The sequence below is a fragment of the Labrus mixtus genome, chromosome 14 (assembly GCF_963584025.1).
Source record: "Labrus mixtus chromosome 14, fLabMix1.1, whole genome shotgun sequence".
NCBI lineage: Eukaryota > Metazoa > Chordata > Actinopteri > Labriformes > Labridae > Labrus > Labrus mixtus.
The window spans coordinates 12,964,904-12,985,142 of NC_083625.1; the positions used below are offsets into that span (position 1 = coordinate 12,964,904).

The 20,239-nt window shown below is 38.6% G+C and overlaps 1 protein-coding gene across 4 annotated transcripts in view; it reads left to right on the forward strand.

Annotated features, from left to right (window-relative positions):
• Positions 1–930: 930 nt before the first annotated feature.
• Positions 931–20,239, forward strand: part of gabrg2 (gamma-aminobutyric acid type A receptor subunit gamma2) — a 48,571-nt gene continuing 29,262 nt past the window's right edge. For 2 of the 4 annotated variants that reach the window (XM_061055147.1, XM_061055148.1), the window contains exons 1-5: positions 932–1,444; positions 9,606–9,745; positions 14,746–14,813; positions 17,861–18,081; positions 20,111–20,193. In XM_061055147.1, coding sequence (XP_060911130.1) covers positions 1,329–1,444; positions 9,606–9,745; positions 14,746–14,813; positions 17,861–18,081; positions 20,111–20,193 — 628 coding nt within the window. In that variant the 5' untranslated portion in view covers positions 932–1,328. Of the gene's footprint in view, positions 1,445–9,605; positions 9,746–14,745; positions 14,814–17,860; positions 18,082–20,110; positions 20,194–20,239 lie in introns of all 4 variants that reach the window. The other 2 variants (XM_061055146.1, XM_061055145.1) reach the window with 2 other exon arrangements.

Sequence of the window (20,239 nt, forward strand, 5' to 3'; positions counted from 1 at the left end):
TAAAAGTTCATCTACTGGAACAGTTTCAATTAATTTATCTAACTGCATTATTCATGTCGTTTATTAATGTGTTTTGGATTTTTAAATGGTTGCTACTTTGGATAGGTCTCACTTGTAAAAGACATGTTTAATCTCAACGGGACCTCCTGGTAAAATAAAGGTAAAAACAAAATTAACCTCATTCAGTCAAACTCTCAATCAATGAACAAAACAAACAGAAAAGTCAACTGAACAGATCTCTGCTCTCCATTTTTGGGTGACAGCATTTATTCATATATTTACAATTTAATCAGCTGCGCAGTGTGAGCAACTGTTCCTCTGATTTAAGAAGCAGCATGCCGTCAGGAGCTGTCCTTGGTGCTGATTGGTGGTTTGTAATGCAGATGAAACTAATAGAGCTGTCCAAGGTGCTGAAAGCGTGTCTGGACTGGCCTCATGGCTGCAGCTCACTTGGGATTCTAAGTGGATCTGTGTGGCATTGAGGAACACGTAATACACACTCCTCCTCTTACAAAATGTATATAATTAATTATAGAGTTTATTTTACGCACTTTCGGTAGGAAAAGTGCCAATGAAACAGCCCCCACTGTGGTCACTGATTCTGCATCTAATAGTGTCTCTGTTCCTAATTTGACTGTTAGAGACCCCGGGTGCCACCTTGGATCTCATTTTGCGAGCCCCTGCACTGAATTGTGTTAATAGCTCTTTCACATTAGTTTTAAGTAATTACCAAATAGTTTGGGGTTTCACAGTCACACTAGAAGCTAATGCTCAGATCCTCACCATAATTAAAACGTGTTTTATACAAGCGTCATGTGGTACATAACGAGACTTTGCTTGCCAGCAGTAAAAAAAATTATAACCACCATTTTTCCATTAGCACCATGCTAAGTATTTTCCTAATATTCTATGCTCCCCTGCTTCCGCTCGGTGAAACCACGCATGTGTTGATCCGTGCTGCAGCAACGTGCATCAGTTCCTCTCTGACCCCAGCGCTAATCTGCATTCAGACTGAGGCTCCACTGCTTTCCTCAGCTGCTCCGTTTCACTGTAGCTTATTACGGGGGGGCTTCGCCGTCTGAAGCAGTTTTTTTTTAGGGCCCTGCAAGGCTGTCAATTCGGTTACAGACACGCCAAAAGAGAACGAACGATACCAAAAAACCAGCTTTCGACTCGCATCGATTTTGTTTTGGCTGATTTCGCTCCACCGCACGTCCGCCTCGGGTCTAGATTTGCAGACCCGCTACTGCTAACGTGCGTAATGTATCGTAGAGAGGAAACACAGTAAATAGACGGACACGTCCATCTGCAATAAAGAGGAAACGAAGATGGTGATGATGGCTCCACCAAATTTAGCCTCCAAAAGCTCGACAGCAATGGCAAAGCCTTCCATGCCCCTGAAGCTGTTTCTCTGGGTCTTTATTGTCGTTAATCTGCCAACAAGGTAAGAAATGACTGCCTGCTATTTCCACTGGAAACAAGAATATAGCCTGTGTCGGTTCCCCCGTTAGCATTTTCTTATTTCAATAACAGAATTTTGCGTCGCTTCTCATGTAATGCCAAAACGACCCTGCTATTCGTGTGCACCTGGAAGATTGTTTTGCTGTGGCGAATTAAGTAGTTTAGAAACCAAATAATAAAGGTTAGCCAAATATGACGTACAATTGGGATTCGAAAGGGAAGTGTGATGTAAAATTTTTTAGGTAGCCACAGAGACAAATGCATCGCACAACTGGGAGAATTCATGTATATTTCCCACAGGAAACAAAAAGCGACGGACAGCTACATAAAACATTAAATATTCGGCTGTTACGTGATGAAACATCGAGCATTTTACTCAGTGAAACATTTCTGTGACGAGACGAAAAGCCCAGCGTCTCACACAATCTGCCCCGCGTTAGAAATAGCATAGTGGCAAGCTAATTTGCTGGAAGCTAAAGCTACACACAGTCTGTGCTAAGCTATCTTTAAGGATCAAGTCTATTCTAAGAGCCAAAGCCTATTTATTGAATGCGGCCGAAGTCAAGTATGCAAACAGTCGTTTGTATTAGCTCGTGCATGAATAAAGGTATGTTTCATCCCACGTATTTAAAAAAAAAAAAAAAAAAAAAAAAAAGCTTTTCAAAATGGCAGACAATCACAAAGAGAATTCAAGTCAGTTTAAAGGCACAATAAGGACAAGAATAACACATATGGACTGATTCTCTTCTTGCAGGCGAACACGCAGGCTAACAGGGCTGTCATTTATGCTTGAACGTCAGGTGCAGATTCGAGTTTGTTTAGTGAGGCTGTTTAGTTGTCCCTGTCAAGATGACATTCCCGAGCACTAAGATAAGAAGAGTAGTCAAGAAGAGGATGGATGGTTAGGCTCCTTGTGCCGCTTTCCTCTTGTGCTGCTGGAGGTTGAAAAATGGAGGCAGATAAATCAGACGACGTTCAATCACCGAATGCTTATGGCAACAACAGGGCTCCTTGCCCAGCCTACATTGTTAGGCCTATGCATCTCTTAATTGTATGCACAAGTAGAGCTCACAATATGCCTGAGTAAACACTAGTTGTATCTTTGAACACAGGTTATGGATTTTAGAAGTTGTGATTGGTTGTTACATAGTGAGATGTGTTAGATTAAAGCAAGTGAAACCTCAGCGCTTCTTAAGTACCCACAACAAAGCTAAATGGTAATTGAATGTAATATATGTTGCTCATAACCTATAAAACAACATCATTTAGGCTGGTGCAGTGTCAGCCTATGTTCAAATATCACACAATAATTAAAAGGTATCCATTGCTTTGTTAAATTGCATTTGAAGCCTTTGTGATTCATGTATGAGACCTCTTACATAAGATATCTCTCAAGGCCTCCAGCATGCTTTCAGTAATCTTTGCTACTTTCTGACTCATTGTGACACTTACTATGTGTAGTGATGTCTGCTGTCTGTCAACATACATTTACCCCTGTGCTCCGTCCAATTACCGCTTTACATCACATTTACCAGCATTCCAGTTTTTCACAGCACCCGGCCAAATTGATGTAGGGGGGGGATTTTGTTGCAAATATTTGGGTATGTAGTGCTGTTTGTCCTGAGGTATAGGCTTTACATATGTAGGCCCAAAAGCCACTACTGATGACAGGAGGAAGTGATGTCATAAGGGAGTATTTCAATCATGGCAAGGAGACGTTTGTTGTTTTCTGTAAACGTACCTGAAGCATTTCCATTGCAGTTAATTAGTTTTGAATTTTTATATATTAGTTCTCCTAAAATTAATCACATTTACTGCTAATGTCAAATGGTAATAGGTATGTTTCTTACAACCTAATTATGTAAACTACTAAATACAACAGGTAATTGGTAGGTCCATGCAGTTAATACTAGCTGTTAATTACACGTCAATAACATTGTACGAGCCAAAAGCCGTAAAGTATGGAAAAATCTTTAAGGGTTCGTTTCATAAAACATATTGTTATATGATGTGAAACTACTGTGATGTGAACACATCCCTGCACCTTATCGCCTCTTATTTCAACAGCTACAATGTTTAGCTCATTAAACACTTCCAGCAATGCAGCTTTCATATGAAATAACAAAAACAGTATCATTTTGAGTGAGTAATGTCCACTAACAACCTAACAAATGAACTATCTCTTCACAAGTAACAGAAAATAAACAGACACCTCGCCAACAACATACGCCTACTCAGTTATCTGCAGCTGGCTTAGTATATTATGAAACAAAATAATGAAGGGATTTATATTCAACCTGTCATCGGTTGTTTGAACTTGCTAGAATATTCTAGGGACATGGTACATGGAATGAACATGAAATTGACATATTACTCAGCAGTAATTTATACTAAAAGGAATTAACATCTGTTGTATTCTTCACAGAAACACAATTTCCTATCAATTCTAACAAAGTTACAATTTAAACTGCCACGTGTTGCACTCCAGTTATCCCCAGCCAAAATGATTCTAAATGAATGGCTTTGTCAGTATGGGAGTGCCATTCATTACTAAGAAAAAAAATTCATCCCTTTAAATGGGATTCCTACAGTGCATTGGACTCAAGCCATCATACTATCTGTCTCTTGTCAGCACTTCTAAGGGTCTGAAAATGTACAATTTTGACTAACTGTCAATCTGTCATGTATCCCATAATGGCTATCATATGTATTTACGTCGCAGAATTCCCAAAAAAATTCCCCACAGATGCCAATCTTTTTGCTTCCAATGTTGATTTCAGACACTTTGACATGAAGATGACAAAGCACATGACTGCCTTTTGCTTATTACTGTCCGTCATATATCCCCCATGACCTAATAAAGTCAGTGAATTTAGATCGCTGAGATAGATCTGGGAAGGTTTGGATTAACAACATTTGTTTTTACTTACATTAAGTGATTCATTTGAGTTATAGTCAAAAACCTGTAAACCAGAAGGTCATGGCTATCAGTGTTAAAACTGCATAAGACCGCATCCTATAAAAACTTTTCAGTATGGCCGTCCTTGCTTGTCTTGGCTCTGTTTGTTATCTCTTATTCTGAAAAGAATCTGTGGCTAAATATAGTGCTTTTTTTGACTGCCCTTATTCCAAAAGGGATCATTATCTTCTATTTAAAGCAAACAAGTAAACAGAAGGTGAATCTAGGAGACATTTAAAACTAGTCTTCTGATGATTTGTCCTCTTTGTGGTGCATTACCTTGTACGCCTTTCTATTAAAAATGCTACTTTTGATTTGGACTCACTGCAAATATCCCAGCATGCATAAGCTCTTAAAAGGGTTTAAAGCAACTCCATTTAAATTCAATCACGCTACTCCTAAAAATTTACAACTCAAAATTGGCCCCTGTTATTACTCTTTCATTAGTCCCACAATTATGCTGAGTTGACACCATCTTAATGAGTAGTAAATATTTTATGGAGCTGTTGAGGGTTTGTGTACATCATGAAGTTTAATATTTCAGTCGCATATGGCAGTATAGCTCTACTTTTAAATAGTCCAAACTAGTTCACTAGTGCATTTCGACTAACTGATAGAATATTGAACTTGAAAATTGGCCTTAACTCGACTACTGGAATCACTGAGAGTAATACGTTGCATTCCAATGTTAGCTAATAAATGTGATCTTATTTAGACTAGACCAAGTGAGGTCTGTAAGCACATGAGGACAGGTAAACTGATAGGCTGGCACAGATTTACTGAATCATGTATGTGAGAACTATGACATGGTAATTATTGGAAAATCAGCTGATTAAGCAGAAACACTACTTTTAATTAATTTTAAACGAATACAGTCTGTTAAAACACTGTGATTATGGTGTATTCTAGCTTTATTAATGGTAGTACTTGTTAGAGGAGGATTGCAGCAAAAACAGGATGTGCAAGAGTGGTTTGTTGTGTTGTTGCCATGGGTGCAGGACCAATTACATGTTTGTGGGTTCATTACAGGCTGGTTCCTTTATTAGCTTCAGTTTAAAACATGCAAAAAAAAAATAGCTCAAGGGAACTTGTTGTGGAAGCTAATGGTAGGTACATGGCTGTTTTCACTGCTGATCCTGCCACATTTACTCTCCTTGGACATTCTATTGAACAAGTAAAAACTGCAGAGAAGGGGCATTCTTCTGCTGCTTTACAAGAACCCTGAGATGTGTTTTATATTAGGGAGAGGTTCTCACTGCTATAGAGAAAATGAGGGTGCTTCTTGATGAAAGTGCAAAATGTGAAGGGTTTGAATGTATGAAACTAGTAGATTGTCCTCAATGTGGTGAGCTGTGAACACAACACTTAACTCCAGGACTCTCCCTCATTATATACACAGCCACGGACATGCATATGCATGACAAACACAAAATAAAAAAACACACAAATACCAAACAGCACACACAGCTACAAACACAAGCATGCACAAACACACTGCTGAAGACGTCTCTGTAGATCTTCAGGTACTAAATTAACAGGCAAAACATCAGATCTGCCTGCAGTGGAGAACACATGGCTCTTCCTTTGATGTGCTCGTCTTTGGAGCCTTTCCAAGTAGAGGTCCTCTGCAAGATGAATATAGATGGTAACATTGCAGTAACCTCAAAATAGAGCTCTAAATGATCCTCGAGTTCATTATTCTTACTACTATCTAACTATCTATCCATCTGCCTTTCATGCTTTTATCTACCTATGAACGTTACCTTACAACATAACAATCTATGTCCATCCATTAATCAGACTATCAATCCATCAAACCATTAACCATTCTGTCTATGTATCCATCCATCGACCCATATATGTCCCCACATATGCATATATCTGCATGTCAAACTATCAAATCATCTATCATACTCATCTATAGTCATTTATTTACCCATCTATTTGTGCATCTAGCTGTGTTCTTACTTACATTCAATTTATCAATCCATGTTCAGCCACCAATGAAACTGTTTATCAATCCATCCATTAACGTATCTTTGCATATTTCAATATAGACATATACCAATACCACATATCTTTCTTTCTGTCAAGCATCTATCCATCATATGTCCATCCATCATCACATCTATCTATCGTATCGTATCGTATCGTATCTATCTATCCATCCATCTATCTATTTTGTCTACATGTCAGAGGCTGATGCTCTGTGGATATTTTTTTCATAACAACCAGTTATTCATATCTAAAAGGGTCCACCGGAGTAAGATGATAAAGATTTAATGTTTTAGCCACTCGTGTTCTGGCGGGCACTTATTGGCACTTTAATGCAGCCCAAGGCAGAGTGCTGGTCAAAACATTGGTCCTCACACCCAGCCTCAGAACACGAGAAAGCTATCAGGGCTTCTGTCCTTGTGCTTTCCCATGGAAACTGCGTCTTGTTATCTCACCATTTCTGAGTCTTTATTTCTTCATTCAGAGGTATCTTTTCCTCTCGTTGCTCCACAGCCTCTTTGAAAGCTCACAACTATTTCAAGGGTGCTTCTTTATGCTGCTTCTTTATGGTAACTAGAGGTGCATAGTTTATCAAGAGCTTTGACAGCTTGAGGGTTTTACAGTACTTAAAATGTGACAACTCTCTCTTTTGTTTTTTTAAGTTATCAAGTTATTACTCTATCCACTTGTCTCTACCTTGTTTTTGAAGCTCTGTGTGGCAAATTAAAACCCTGTTTTTACTCGAAAAGCCGCAAATGTATATTTTCTATCATCAGATGTGCAAATTGATTGTCATTACTAAATTAGGTGTGTGTCACACGATAGCAAGAGACATGAATGTGTGCTTGAATGCACATTCCATTAGCTATATTTAGAAAGGGGCCTTTTTTTTTTTTCAATTGGAAAATTAGCCTCATCCAAACTAATGCAAACTTACATTGTTGTTTTTAAGTAAGCGATAATGAGTCATTTATGTGAGCTATTATGTATTGTATATATTCTCTACTCTTAAGTATTTCTGACACTTAGGCTTAAAAAAAATACAACGAAAATGACAAAGAGCAAAAATATATTATGTGTCCACATGAACTGAACTGTTAAAGGGTTGGTGGGGAGCTGTGGTTTTGTTTGTATGAAAAAGAGCTTGAGCTTGACATTCAGAGCTTCTGCAGAGATACTTTACTTATGAGGTGGTCTAGGCTTGATTACATTTCTTTGTCGCTTAGTGGGGATCTATAAATCAAAGTTCTCCACAAAATCTGAAAAAAAAGGCTTATATACAATGAAAAAACACTATATCATCTCATTTCAGTTGCTGTAAAGTGCAACTTTCTTTGCAAATGGCAAAAGAAAAAAAAAATGAACATTGATCTGGCCCCAGTGTTTTGGTATTTTAATGTCCAGATACATTTGTTAAGTGGTGCTTAGGATTATCATGTTGAGGCCAAGATACATTTACCGATAAGATAAACTTATTTCCCTAGACTCATGTATATTGCTCTACTTTTGTATAGATTTTTATTCCCCTGGACAGTAACAGTAATCAATCTTATTGTAGCTTAATGATTTTCTATGATTGTTTTATGTAAGCTTGAGAACAAATTGAGGATATTGTTACATCTTCCCCTATCATTATCTCGTGACATGATTTTTTGTGTTGTTTCAAGAAAAGTCCCACCAAACCTTTTAGAGTCTAGAATGGGTCGAGAATAAAACCCCACACACTGATTGTGTAATAAATTGCCCCCTCGGTAAATCAAACACTAATTATGCACAGAAAGGGCCAATGGCAGTACAAACTTCCTGTCTTAAAGCATTCTCCTCATGCATTACAGCAATTGTCCCTCATGCATACAATAACATACATCAAGTTTCTATTCTCCTTTCCAAAAACAAAGGGGAGGTATTGTAAGTAAAACTAAATCTGCACTTTGATTGTATAATTGACCAAGATCATACGTCTCTCTGGAGAAGCAGGAAATAACATTTATGGCTCCGTCATCTTGGTATTTGCGGTCTGGGGCTCTCGAGACATCATTATGCTTTTTAGTTTTAGAGGTTTGAGGGAAGATACTCTCAGAAAACTGGCTTCTCTCCTCCAATAAAAAACAACAACTCTAAAATATCACAGAAGATTTCTACATCAGCTTCTTCCACTTTGCCATCTTGGAATCTATTCATTATTTCTTTTAAGTTTCTCATTTTCAAATGACTGGAACGCTTTAGCTGTTAAGGATGGTCTGGCAGCAAAACCATGAACTATAATATTCTTTGTTTATATTACTTTTGTCATGTTTATGAAAGCTATTTTGAGAAATAGTAGAGGAACCTGGAAATGAAACTTTATCAAACTGTTGGATACTAACTTTAAACATTTAAAGAGTGAAGTGAATGGAAACTTAGTAGGTTAGTAATCATCACAAGAATAAAATACCAGAATGTTGGTAAGTCCAATTTTAGGATATGAAAGACAAAATCACATAAAAGGGTTTTCCAGGAAGGTGCTGTGAATATAATATTATTGAATAATTATATTTCAGACATTAAAGAATAAAACAAGTCAAGTGTACGGAGAGCTACAATCTCAAAGTTCAACCCTTTCATCTCAGTTTCACATTTATCATCAGAGAGCACATACTGTAGTCTACCTTATTCATTTGGTCTAAATACTTTGTTTTTAAAAATACAACTGAGCCTTTGATCAGAACATATAGTGCTCTAAATGGTCCTCCTAGATGTGGGTTTAGTTTAGTACTAAGACATGTTTACAAAATGTTTTTGTGTTTGATTGATGGCAGATTTACAGTCAGATATAATTAATTAATTAAGAACATGCATCACAAACATTCCTCTGAATGTCTATCAGTTCATTTACTCTTTATTGTGATCACGTTATGTCACTTTCATCTGTTTTATACCTGTTATCTTTCATTAAACTATTTCAGAATGAAAGGAAAAAATCATATATTTCAACCCTTCAGTGCAGCTGCTATGTTGAGGTGATGAAAAGCCTTGGAAATGTTCCCGAGCTCATCATCTGACCTTGGGTTGAAATCTTCAAAACACCTTTCTCTGTCTGTCTCTCCAAATAATTCCCTGTATGGAAGGATTAGCACAGTTACCAGAGACACAGCGTGTGCTTTAAAAGAAATTATTGATTTCATGTTTTTCTTCCTCTTCTCCCTCGCAGCTCCTTCCAGACCGATGACGATGATGAGGTGGCTAACAAGACGTGGGTGCTGACACCAAAAGTATACGAGAGTGATGTCACGCACATCCTTAACAGCTTACTAGATGGATACGACAACAAACTGAGACCTGACATCGGAGGTGGGCACTTGTTTTTCAGTTTATCAGTTTACTAAGAGAAATTAAGAAAAATATATTTCCATGTTCATAGGTCAAATCAAACACATGCTTAAGTGACTGACAAGGTTAAGCCAAGCCACCTCCCCATTTAGTGTGCATCTGCTTGATGCTGCTTGTATATTTTTCTTTTAAAGACATCATCTATATATATGTACATGTATAGTAATGATGTAGAGCCCAACACACCAACCCAGAAATATACAACCATTCATCACTTTAATACAGCCATAGTTCTCTAAGTTGTCACTATAAACTGACTCAAGAGAATATATCTTGAAGTAACATCTCCTTTTCTGTAGCCAGAATCAAGCCACTATAGAAATAGTGCAACTTAAGCACTTTTGGAAAGTAAGAGGAAACACTTGCATTCTTAAACACACATTGTCACACTTTATGTACACACACACACTTGCCAAGACGAGTTCTCTTAATTTAAGAAAAAAGAAGCGTCAGCTTTAAAGCAGCCCTGTGTTTACTATTGGTGATGACAATGGACTTTTGTCATTGCTCATGGGGTTTTAAAAAGAGTTTATATGCACAAGAGTCAGGTCTTCACCTCAACAAGAAGAAGAAGAGGATTTAACAACAAATGGGAATGACAATGACTGAAGCAAACAGGGTTTGGATCAAGGATCTGTTCATCATTAAGCTGATTTTAAAAAAGAAAACACTTCAACACCAATCTATTCTCTACTGAACTCTAACCTGATGGCTGAGAATCAATTCCTCCCGGACTCAAATGTCAACACAGTATTATTAGTCAACATCACAAACATTTGGAATCATTCAGGGAGCAGCAAGTCACCCTGCACCAAAATGTACAAAAAGGTGTACTGCCTTTTGTGCTGAATCTGGCTTTTGCTGGTTTAGCACATTACCAGAGAGTATCATCTGTAGCTAGTAATACCATTTATGCTGTAACTTACTTCTCAAAAGGCAAACATAAAACGTGTCTGGGTGTAAAAATTGAAAGATCCCCAAACTGAAACCCTAGTAGGAGGAATAAAGAATCGGAGGCACACCGATATGTTTGTGTTTAAATGGTGTGAAGATTTTTTCAAAGTAGTTAATCACTACCATTTAAGTCATCCATTATTTCTGTAAATCTGCTTAACTTTTAGTGTTTAAGGCAGAGGAATACGGCAGGACTTCAAAGCCAAGGCTTCAAACCTACTTGTGACTTTGAACTATTCCTCACCAGGAGGTAGCCAGTAATAATGTTAGTCCTTCCACCTGATCCATTTTTTGAATGTCTCTGCTGCAAATTGCAAAATGATAAGAAATAATGACTTTTTAATGGCATGAAATGAAAATGGTAGTCCAGCTGGATTGCCTGCTCATACTCACTGCAGTTGAGCTGCAGAAACTGAACCCAGAGAGGCTTTAATATTCACAGGATTCACAGTTTATTATTACTGCCTGCTGGGCAACACAGTGTCCTTGTGTGTCTGTCTGTGTCCATCCCATTCATTATTGTTGTGTTCTGACTGACTTATAAGTATGTGTTTATGAACATGTATGTTTTATGGCCTTGATAGCTGTCCATCATTGTCCTGCTAAAAGCCTTGTCTTGCCAATGTGAGAGGTAGACAGGAAGCTTACTCCCTTCACTTTGACGGACAGCAGCTGGGCAGGCCTCCACTTGTCTACACAAGTGCATATATATCCTAAAGCCTGTCACGTCCATCTGCAAGAACAGAACAGGGAGATATTCAGTACCCTTGCAAACTTGATTCATGGGCAGTATTGTACTGGGAACTGGCTGTATTCTGGATGTGACACATACCGCTAAGGAACAATGAAGATATGCTACTCTCTTGGCTGGCAGTAGATTGCTTCTTCAGTCACTTTAGAGGTCCTGGCTAGTGCTGCATTAATACTGCAAATGGCAAGGCTACATTGAGAAGATGGCCTATTTTAATCCTGCAATGTCACAGGGCTACATTTGAGCCATTTTACATGTTCCTTGTTCGCCTGAAGGTAGTCTTATATAAAGTAAAGGAGTACAAAGACCTGAAGTGGGAATCAAAGTGAAATAAACAACCTGCACCAGACCAATAGTTACAAAGGGCTCCTTAGAACAAAAAAACACAATGACACCCTATAACACACTTATTTTATATAATGTGAAAAGACTCTTGTACTTATTTAACTGAATTTCAATTAGATTGTCATGCTATGGAGCCAGACTAAGCCTTTTTGTGTCTTTTTTTGCATTTATTGCATTTTATTACAATTCAGAATGTGGTTTGGGTCGTTGTCAATGCTCTTCACTGTCAAAAGTCAGAGTAAATGTACTACTTCATCACCAGCTCCATCAGCCAAAAAACAATTGTTCACTGGTTTCCCAACCACAAATAATGCAAATCACTAGAAATGAGGAAAAAACACCTAGCCTGAGGATCCACTGCAGGGGATTGACCTCATGCAGTTTAAGATAATGACTAATAAATAGACTGCAGTGATGGCACAAGATGAAAGCAGATGAGTGAACCTGTAACACTCAGCGTTATTTTTCTCCCATATACTGATCACGTTTCATGAAGGGCATCATCTGTATTCTTAAGGCTTCAGACGAGGTTGTGCTATAAATTCAAGAGCAGCTCAGATCTGCTTTGAGGTGCAGCTTCAACCCAGAGAGCTTCCGCGTAGCTGGGCGGCCGGCTGCCACCGTCTTAACCATCATCTTCAAACGCGTTATGATCTCGCTCTCTCTCTCTCTCTCTCGCAGCGCTGGTCTTCCAGCTGCTGCCAAGTTACACAGCTACAGAGGGGTTATAATTAGCTGGCTATACTGTCATCTGATCCACCAACCAATCAACCTAGCAACCACACCAATGCAGAGAGAAGTTTCTCTTCCTCTCCTCAGAGCGCTGAAATGCTGTGGCTTTAGATTCTTTGCTGATTGTGCCACTGTCTCCCTTTGAAGTCCATTGTGATGCTCATTTAATTTGAATGCCCCTTGAGTCTACTGTAAGTCTGAAATCCAAGCAAATAGGACAGAGACAGTGAGAGAGGAAGAGAGGGGGGCAGGGATTCTGAAAACCCTTAAGTGTTCAGCCATACAACATCCATGGCATTGATCAAGGTTATTGCCTTCCAACAAATGAATACATTGTTTCAAAGCACTCACAGATGTGAAACATAGCACTAAGGACATACATTCATTCTAACAGAGTTAATTTATTCATGATTTTAGGTGATGCATATGGTTTGAGTCTACAAGCTGATTAAACCAGATTTTTACCAGGGTGCCTGGGCGGGCTTGTTGGCATCTTAAATGTTGTCTCTGAGAGCCAGTAAGATATTTTTGCAGAGCCACTTAATGTTCACTGGCACCTCCAAAAAAAATGTTTCTTTGGCATCTTCTTGTGCATTTATGAAACACATCCACCTTCCACTTGGCTGCAAATAGGACACAAAATGTGTTTTTATGCCATGTCCATAACTTGGTTAGTGATTTGACTTATAATCCAGTCCAGGATTACTTATTTTATGTATCACATTTTCTGTCCAAATATATTCTAATGATGCCAATGAAAAAACATGCACTAGTATTCATAACCACTTACTGATATTTGGTTAAAAGCGATACATAACTGCCCGAAATGAAGTAAAAACCAGAAATAACATTGTATATGGGCTTGTGTGAATGTCTGTGCTGTGTGTTTTCATGCATTTAAAGGGTGTGTAGGGTTAAGATTGTGATGCACATACATGTATACCTTTGGGTGACATCAAAAATTGATGCAAACCTGCATTCACTCTTACTGTCCAGCCCGTGCTCCCCCTATAGCTCCCATACCAAGCCTGGAGGACGGTAAAGTCCAGACCTGACTATCATATGTAATATCCAGTCATCAATGAGTGTATGCAGTAGATAGCAAAGTGTAGAAGCTGATTCAAGTTGGTTTAGAAGGGCGTTCATGCTCTGTCAATTCATCTCACAATAAACTGGCCGACACCAAGAGCAACATGCATGGTAGTGGACATTTGCCCCAACATGTAGGTGAATTAGCACACATTTTTCAATAATAGTTGTGAAAAAGCAAACATCTCATTTTGGCTACATAAATTCCCTCAATCGAATGGTCTTGGGTTATACAGTAAATATGTTTTTCCAATGTAGCCGGTGCTCCAGTGTGAAGTGTTTTATTATTTGGTGGTCTGTTTTGGGCTCAACATCATTTTTATCCCTTCTTAAATCTTTGAAGACGGAAGTTTCAAGAGGAGGGATTCATTTAAAAGTGTGTCTCTGAGGGAGTGCCAGGCTCCAGCAAGTTTTTTGAGAAAAGAGAGTAACTATTTGGCCATAAAGAGGAGCCCACATAGAAGAAAAAAGCACAGATCGGATGTTGCAGAGGAAACACAAGTATCTTGGTAAATGGGTCAGGAGTTCAGTCGTAAATACAGACGGACTGCGAGGTTCTCTGTCATGGACAGGAAGCTTGTATGAAGACGAAAATGGCTCTTTAGGCTCTGATCTAATCTGCAAGCCTACAATGGCGTTTTCATTTTATTAGCTTTATCTGATGTATTTAAGGAGTGGTGAAATCCTGTTACAGAAAAGTTGGCTCATTTCGATTTAAGCAAATTACAGTAGATAATGCTAATAGAGTGGATGTCTTGCCTTACAATAAGGTAGAAAAGATCAATAATACTCCCTGGTTATGTCTGTGTTGCAGACCAGGCTGCAGCAACCAACCATCAGAAAATCTAAAACTGAATTACACCTTCAATCATTCACAACAATTCATGAAGTGTTACTGTAATAACTGTACTGTAAAATACTTCGAACTTTCTTTTCCTCAATGCCATAAACCCCACCTTCCTCCCTAGTGTGTCATTTCCCTCTTTTTGGTCCACCATAATGATGCCACATACAAAACTGAAAAATAAGTTTTCATACCTGTTGTGCAACTGCTTATCTTTCTAATTGGTTTTATTATGCTTCTTTGCAGTCAAACCCACGGTGATCCACACGGATATGTTTGTCAACAGCATCGGGCCAGTAAATGCCATCAATATGGTAAGTACGAAATACGAAATATGATACAGTGTGCCTTCATTCTTATTAATAATTAGCCTGAAATTGCTTAAGAAACATAACTTCCCAATTCTGCGTTGATCATTTTCCATCCATCCTCAGTGAGGTCATTGTACAGTGATCCAGAGAATTTCTGGAGCTGACAGGGACTTAGTGCCTTGTTCAAGTACACTTCAGCAGGGCAGAAGCTTGCTGTTAAGGCAGATTGGTTGGTCCACGTAATCACTATAGTTCCCCACTGCCCTTGTAGTATGGCAACACTTGAGTGTCAATCAGCTGCTTAAGTACTGCACCAAGCTTTGCACCACTGTGCATTAAGGTGGTACATTCAATGCAGTGTTTCCCCAAGGTAATTCTGCAGTTGAGGTGGGAGCTGGCTCGTCAGCAAGGGTGGTGGTGGTGGTGAATTAAACACAAAAACACAAAATTTACACTCGTGACATGATTACCCCCACCCCCATCTGCCTAAAAAATTACATATAATAATACAAGCAGTTTGATAAACATGAACTCCCTTTTTATTAAGAAAAAAACTTCTCAGTACAACTGTACTGACTGTAATATGAAAAGCTGCATAATTTCAATGACAATATTTGTTACCAAACCAATAGGGAAGCCCGTTAGAGGGCTACACACATACTCATAGAAATGGAGTTACATCTAGTAACCGCGTACACAGCTCTTTGTAACAAGCTGCTGTTAGAAGTGCTGTGGGAAACACTGCAATGCATATAGCTTGCATACAACCACTCATATTTCAAAAATAATTATATTTAACAGTCAGCCAGTTGTTTTTCCCAAAAGAATCAGGCCAGATCTCCAAGCAGCATATTTGCAAAGGCTGTGTGTGTTGGCAAACACAGAGATGTTCTCACTTTGTTGTGGCCAAGGATTGAATCAGCTAAAATCGGAAGTGTTACCTGTTCAAATTATTTTTATTTGTTCAAATAAATGTTACAGTTTGGGATTTTCTTTAGGTCTAGTTTAAAGGTAGATTTCTGTGAGCTTTTGACCATTTCTGTATGTTGTTACTTGCATATGAGTTAATATGCTGCAGTGAAATACATTTAAAAATAAAAAAGTTGACATCTCATTTATTGTTAAAGTTCTTATAAGCTAGTCTAGCTTATATCGACCTCTGTGAAGAATAAGATATGTTACTTTTTTAGAAATCCACATTTATTGCAGCCAGTAGGAGTGGGAGAACTGGATATTTTGACAGTGACAGCTTCCAAATCTCAATTCACTGTCCTATTAAAATAACAATTGGAGAGTTGAAAATATCGTAAATTCTGAATTTAAGCTGTGAGATTCATGTAGAGAGTGCCTGCCTAATGTTTTTATTTTTTAATTATAGCTTATATTTTTCTTAAATGGTCTTGAACACTACTTCACAAAGCTCAGGGAATGCTATGGAATAAACTTTGTCAAACCGCAGTGGCATCCAACTCAGGTTGGAATAGGTCATCTTACAGTGCAGAGCAAAGAATGCTTATAGAAGAAAGAAGGATTAGAAAACTCTCACAACAGCTCGTTTAATGTGTCTTTGTTTTCTGCTGCATATTCCCGCTGTGAACCCACTTCTATTGTAATTCTGCAGCGCAGTCTGCTCTACATGGTGGTGGCGTTCCATTTCACTAAGTCTTAGCTAAAACACCCACTCAAAATAACGGCAATCACAGTGAAGTAGGAGAAGACACATTGATGTGATCAGTTAGAAAATGTGTTTTTTGCAGTGATTGCTTCACATTCATATATAATCAGAGTGACGGGGCCATTGCTGTCACTCTATGACATAAGAAATGCATTGAGGTTGGAGGACTTTCCAAGGAGCATCAAGGCATGAACACAACTTTGAAATTTTAATTGTGCGTTGGAAATCTTTGAAAGTCATATGAGAGAGGGAGAGGTGGAACAGTGTGTTTCTGAAGAAGAAACAGAATCATAAATGAATGCTTTGTTGAGGCAGGCAGTTCTTAAATGAATCGAAGGATGGTAGGTTGATTCTGTGGAGATCCAAGAGTGAATATAGGTTAAACAGGAAAAAAAGGAGATGTTTATCTCAGTCAGCACAGGGCCCAGATGAGGGTCCTTAGGCATTCTGCCTTTCTCTCATTGTTTCATTTGAACTGTCACTCTGTGTTTTATTGGAGGAAGGGGATGGGATGGGAATGTTGCCTGCTGAAAATGTTGTTTTTCAAATCTTGTTTTGGACTCTTTGGCATGGATTTAGGCTTTATTGTTGGGCTAAGCTTTGTCAGGAAGTTAATGCCTCTATGCCCTCTTGCACACAAATCCCCTGATTTTTTTCCTCTCCCCTGCTGTACTCCACTTTGAACCGCAGGGCTCAACCATTCCAAATAACAAAATAAATAAGAAAGACTGATAGCTTCCTCTCATTCAATGCCCTTTTTTTCCTTCCTGTTTCACACTATACAGCATCTCACCTTTCACTCTTAGCTCTTCAATTCTGCCCAGGCATCTATCGCCCCTGTTTTCATCCCTCATATGTACGTTTTAGTGCAGCTCTCACAGGGGCTGAATAGCAGACAAAAGGTTTTGTCAGGCTCAGGACGAAGTGCTGCCAAGGCAGCGGGTTATGAGGTTAGATAATACTTCAGCCAAACAAGGGGAATTATTAATTGCCCCGTTGAACATTTAATTTTCAGGTCGAGGGCGCCAAGACGGTCTTTTTTCAACAGAACTCTTTAGCAGGGAGAAAGGGACTTGTTGGCCTGAGTAGACACCATCTTGTCGGAGGAAATGTGCCTACAAATGTGTTACAGAATTTAGTTTCCTTTGGCATAGACAGAAGAAACAGAGCGTGCTTTTGCAGCCCACATTTAATCTGATCTCATTGCATCTTAGTTACAAGCCACAGATTGTTGACAGCTCTAGTTGCAAACAATAATGTTTGCAAGGTTTTTTTCCTCACAAACAGAGACTTTCATATCATATGTTTCATTCAGCTTTAAGACTGAAGTTCAACATAAGCATTCTGGTAAAACTGTGTTTTTATCATTCCTCAGGAATACACCATCGACATCTTTTTTGCCCAGACTTGGTACGACAGAAGATTAAAATTCAACCACACAATGAAGGTTCTGCGTCTCAACAGCAACATGGTCGGGAAGATTTGGATCCCAGACACTTTTTTCCGCAACTCGAAGAAGGCCGACGCCCACTGGATCACCACGCCCAATCGCATGCTTCGAATTTGGAACGATGGTCGGATACTGTACACTCTCAGGTAAAACATGCGGGTTGCATGAGAAGAGTTAGTAATATCACCGGTTTAGGTACATCTTATATTTTTATGACTCGCTCTGTGAGTGATTGTGAGGCTGGGAGTTCTTCGCCTATAGTTATTTCTATTTAATTACACAAAAAAGTTTGAATTGTCAGTAATTATTTCCTGAGCCATGTTGCACCTTTTTTAATGCAACATGATAAGAGAAAGCTCATGTTAATACAGATCTGGTAAAAAAAAAAAATACAACCAGCCACCACGCTCGCCCCAACTATTTGTATGTTTTTACTGGACCTAAAACTAATAACTTTGCAGCATTTGAAATGCATTATAATCAGTTGCATGTCACAAAGGTGATTCATGCTCAAATTGGAATCCACCACAATTAGCCACGTAGGCTTGTAGAAGTACCAAACACTTTACAGCCTATCTGTATTAATGATTCATGGCTCTGATTATCCAGAAAAGGCCCTAGGCCATTTTAAATTTCTGCATTTTTAATTTGACATTAATTAGCCAGTAGGAACCTTGAATAAAGCAGTAGTCAGTAACAAGGGGACACTGGAACTACATTGCCCTTAACTAATGTTTTTAAAGGTTACCCTGCACGGACTATTTGGCTTAGAGGGAATACTTTTGATATATATATTTATCACTTTGGTTGTGTATTATGCATGTGAAGCTCTTTTCTGTAAACATATCTAAATAGAAAGGCCTCTTAAATATTACCAGGTTGTCTAGTGGTCCATTCTTGCTGTAAGAGGTCAAAAATTGAAGTAATTGGTTTCCCAAGAACCACATGGCTGCAAAGTTATTTGTAATTTTTTAACAGTTAATTCTAAGCAGGTAATCTAATTGGACATGAAGCATCCCATGAGTACTGATATAGAGTACAACAGCTCTGGGACTTTTTAACATGTGTATTACTCAGTCTCAGGTGTTCTGCATACCATAAATGAAGATAACAGCAAACTGCCTGTGTCTAGATTAATCAAGATGGTACCTTTAAGTTAAGAAATAATTTAGATGCACAGTAGCTGGTCTGAGGTAACGTGTAGAATTACACAAAAAGGCAGCAGTGCAGGAAAATGTTGGTAATGCTTGGCAACAGTCCAGTGCCTATGCAGTTGCAGAACTAGCAGTGCTGGTGTAGAAAATGTTAAACAAAACAATGATCTGTTGTAACTTATTGCTGTGAACGTCTATTTTTAGCTTTTAAAGCAATTTCACACTTGATGTTGTGCTGTTGTACTGAATACGAGCACGGTTATGAGTATTTTCAGACTTCAATATGTGGCCTCATACCTGAATCTGAATCTGAATGACTGAAACACAGCCATGTTGATATTTATACAACATCACTCGCCCTCATTGATGTTCCTTTGGTGTAAAATGTTGAAGAAAAAAAGCACTTGTAATGTATCAACAGGAGGATTATTCAAAGGCAGTTATTAAGTGTGCTTATTATGGTGTTTAGCATGAGATCATATATTCAGCAGACATTTACACCGACCGACCACGGTATATAATCAGTGGTAATATGAGAGAAGGTGAACTCTTCTGGACTCAATCGAGCTGTGATGGATGTTCTCCTATGCAGAACACTACCTTTCCACTTCATTAATTTGTTAAGGAACTCAGAACGTAACAACTGGTTAATTAGGATGGCCGCTGTGATTGGGAGGACAATGATACATGACAATGGCGCGGGCATGGATGGGTAGAGTCGTTTAAGGTCATTCTCTCATTAAGGAGAAGTTTAATGACTTTGCCTTCAAAGTCCCTCAAGTGTGAGAAGAAGACAACGGGCGCATTGCTGTGAAAAACATCAAATTAGCTGAGTGAATTTCTAATGAATAATATTGCTGTCAATACCAATGAGGTTAGAGGTTTAATTCTGACTTTTCTGTTCCACTTGCTAACTTAGCCTAATCGTTTGTGATATACTGGTATTTATTTTAACATATTTAAATACTGATGTACATTCAAAGCAACTGAGTCAGTAAATGTAAATATTGTGTCCCTGCAGGTTGACAATCGACGCCGAGTGCCAGCTTAAACTGAACAACTTCCCAATGGATGAGCACTCGTGTCCCCTGGAGTTTTCAAGCTGTAAGTTTGGCCATATGGTGACACCCCACATCTTACTCCTCCCCCC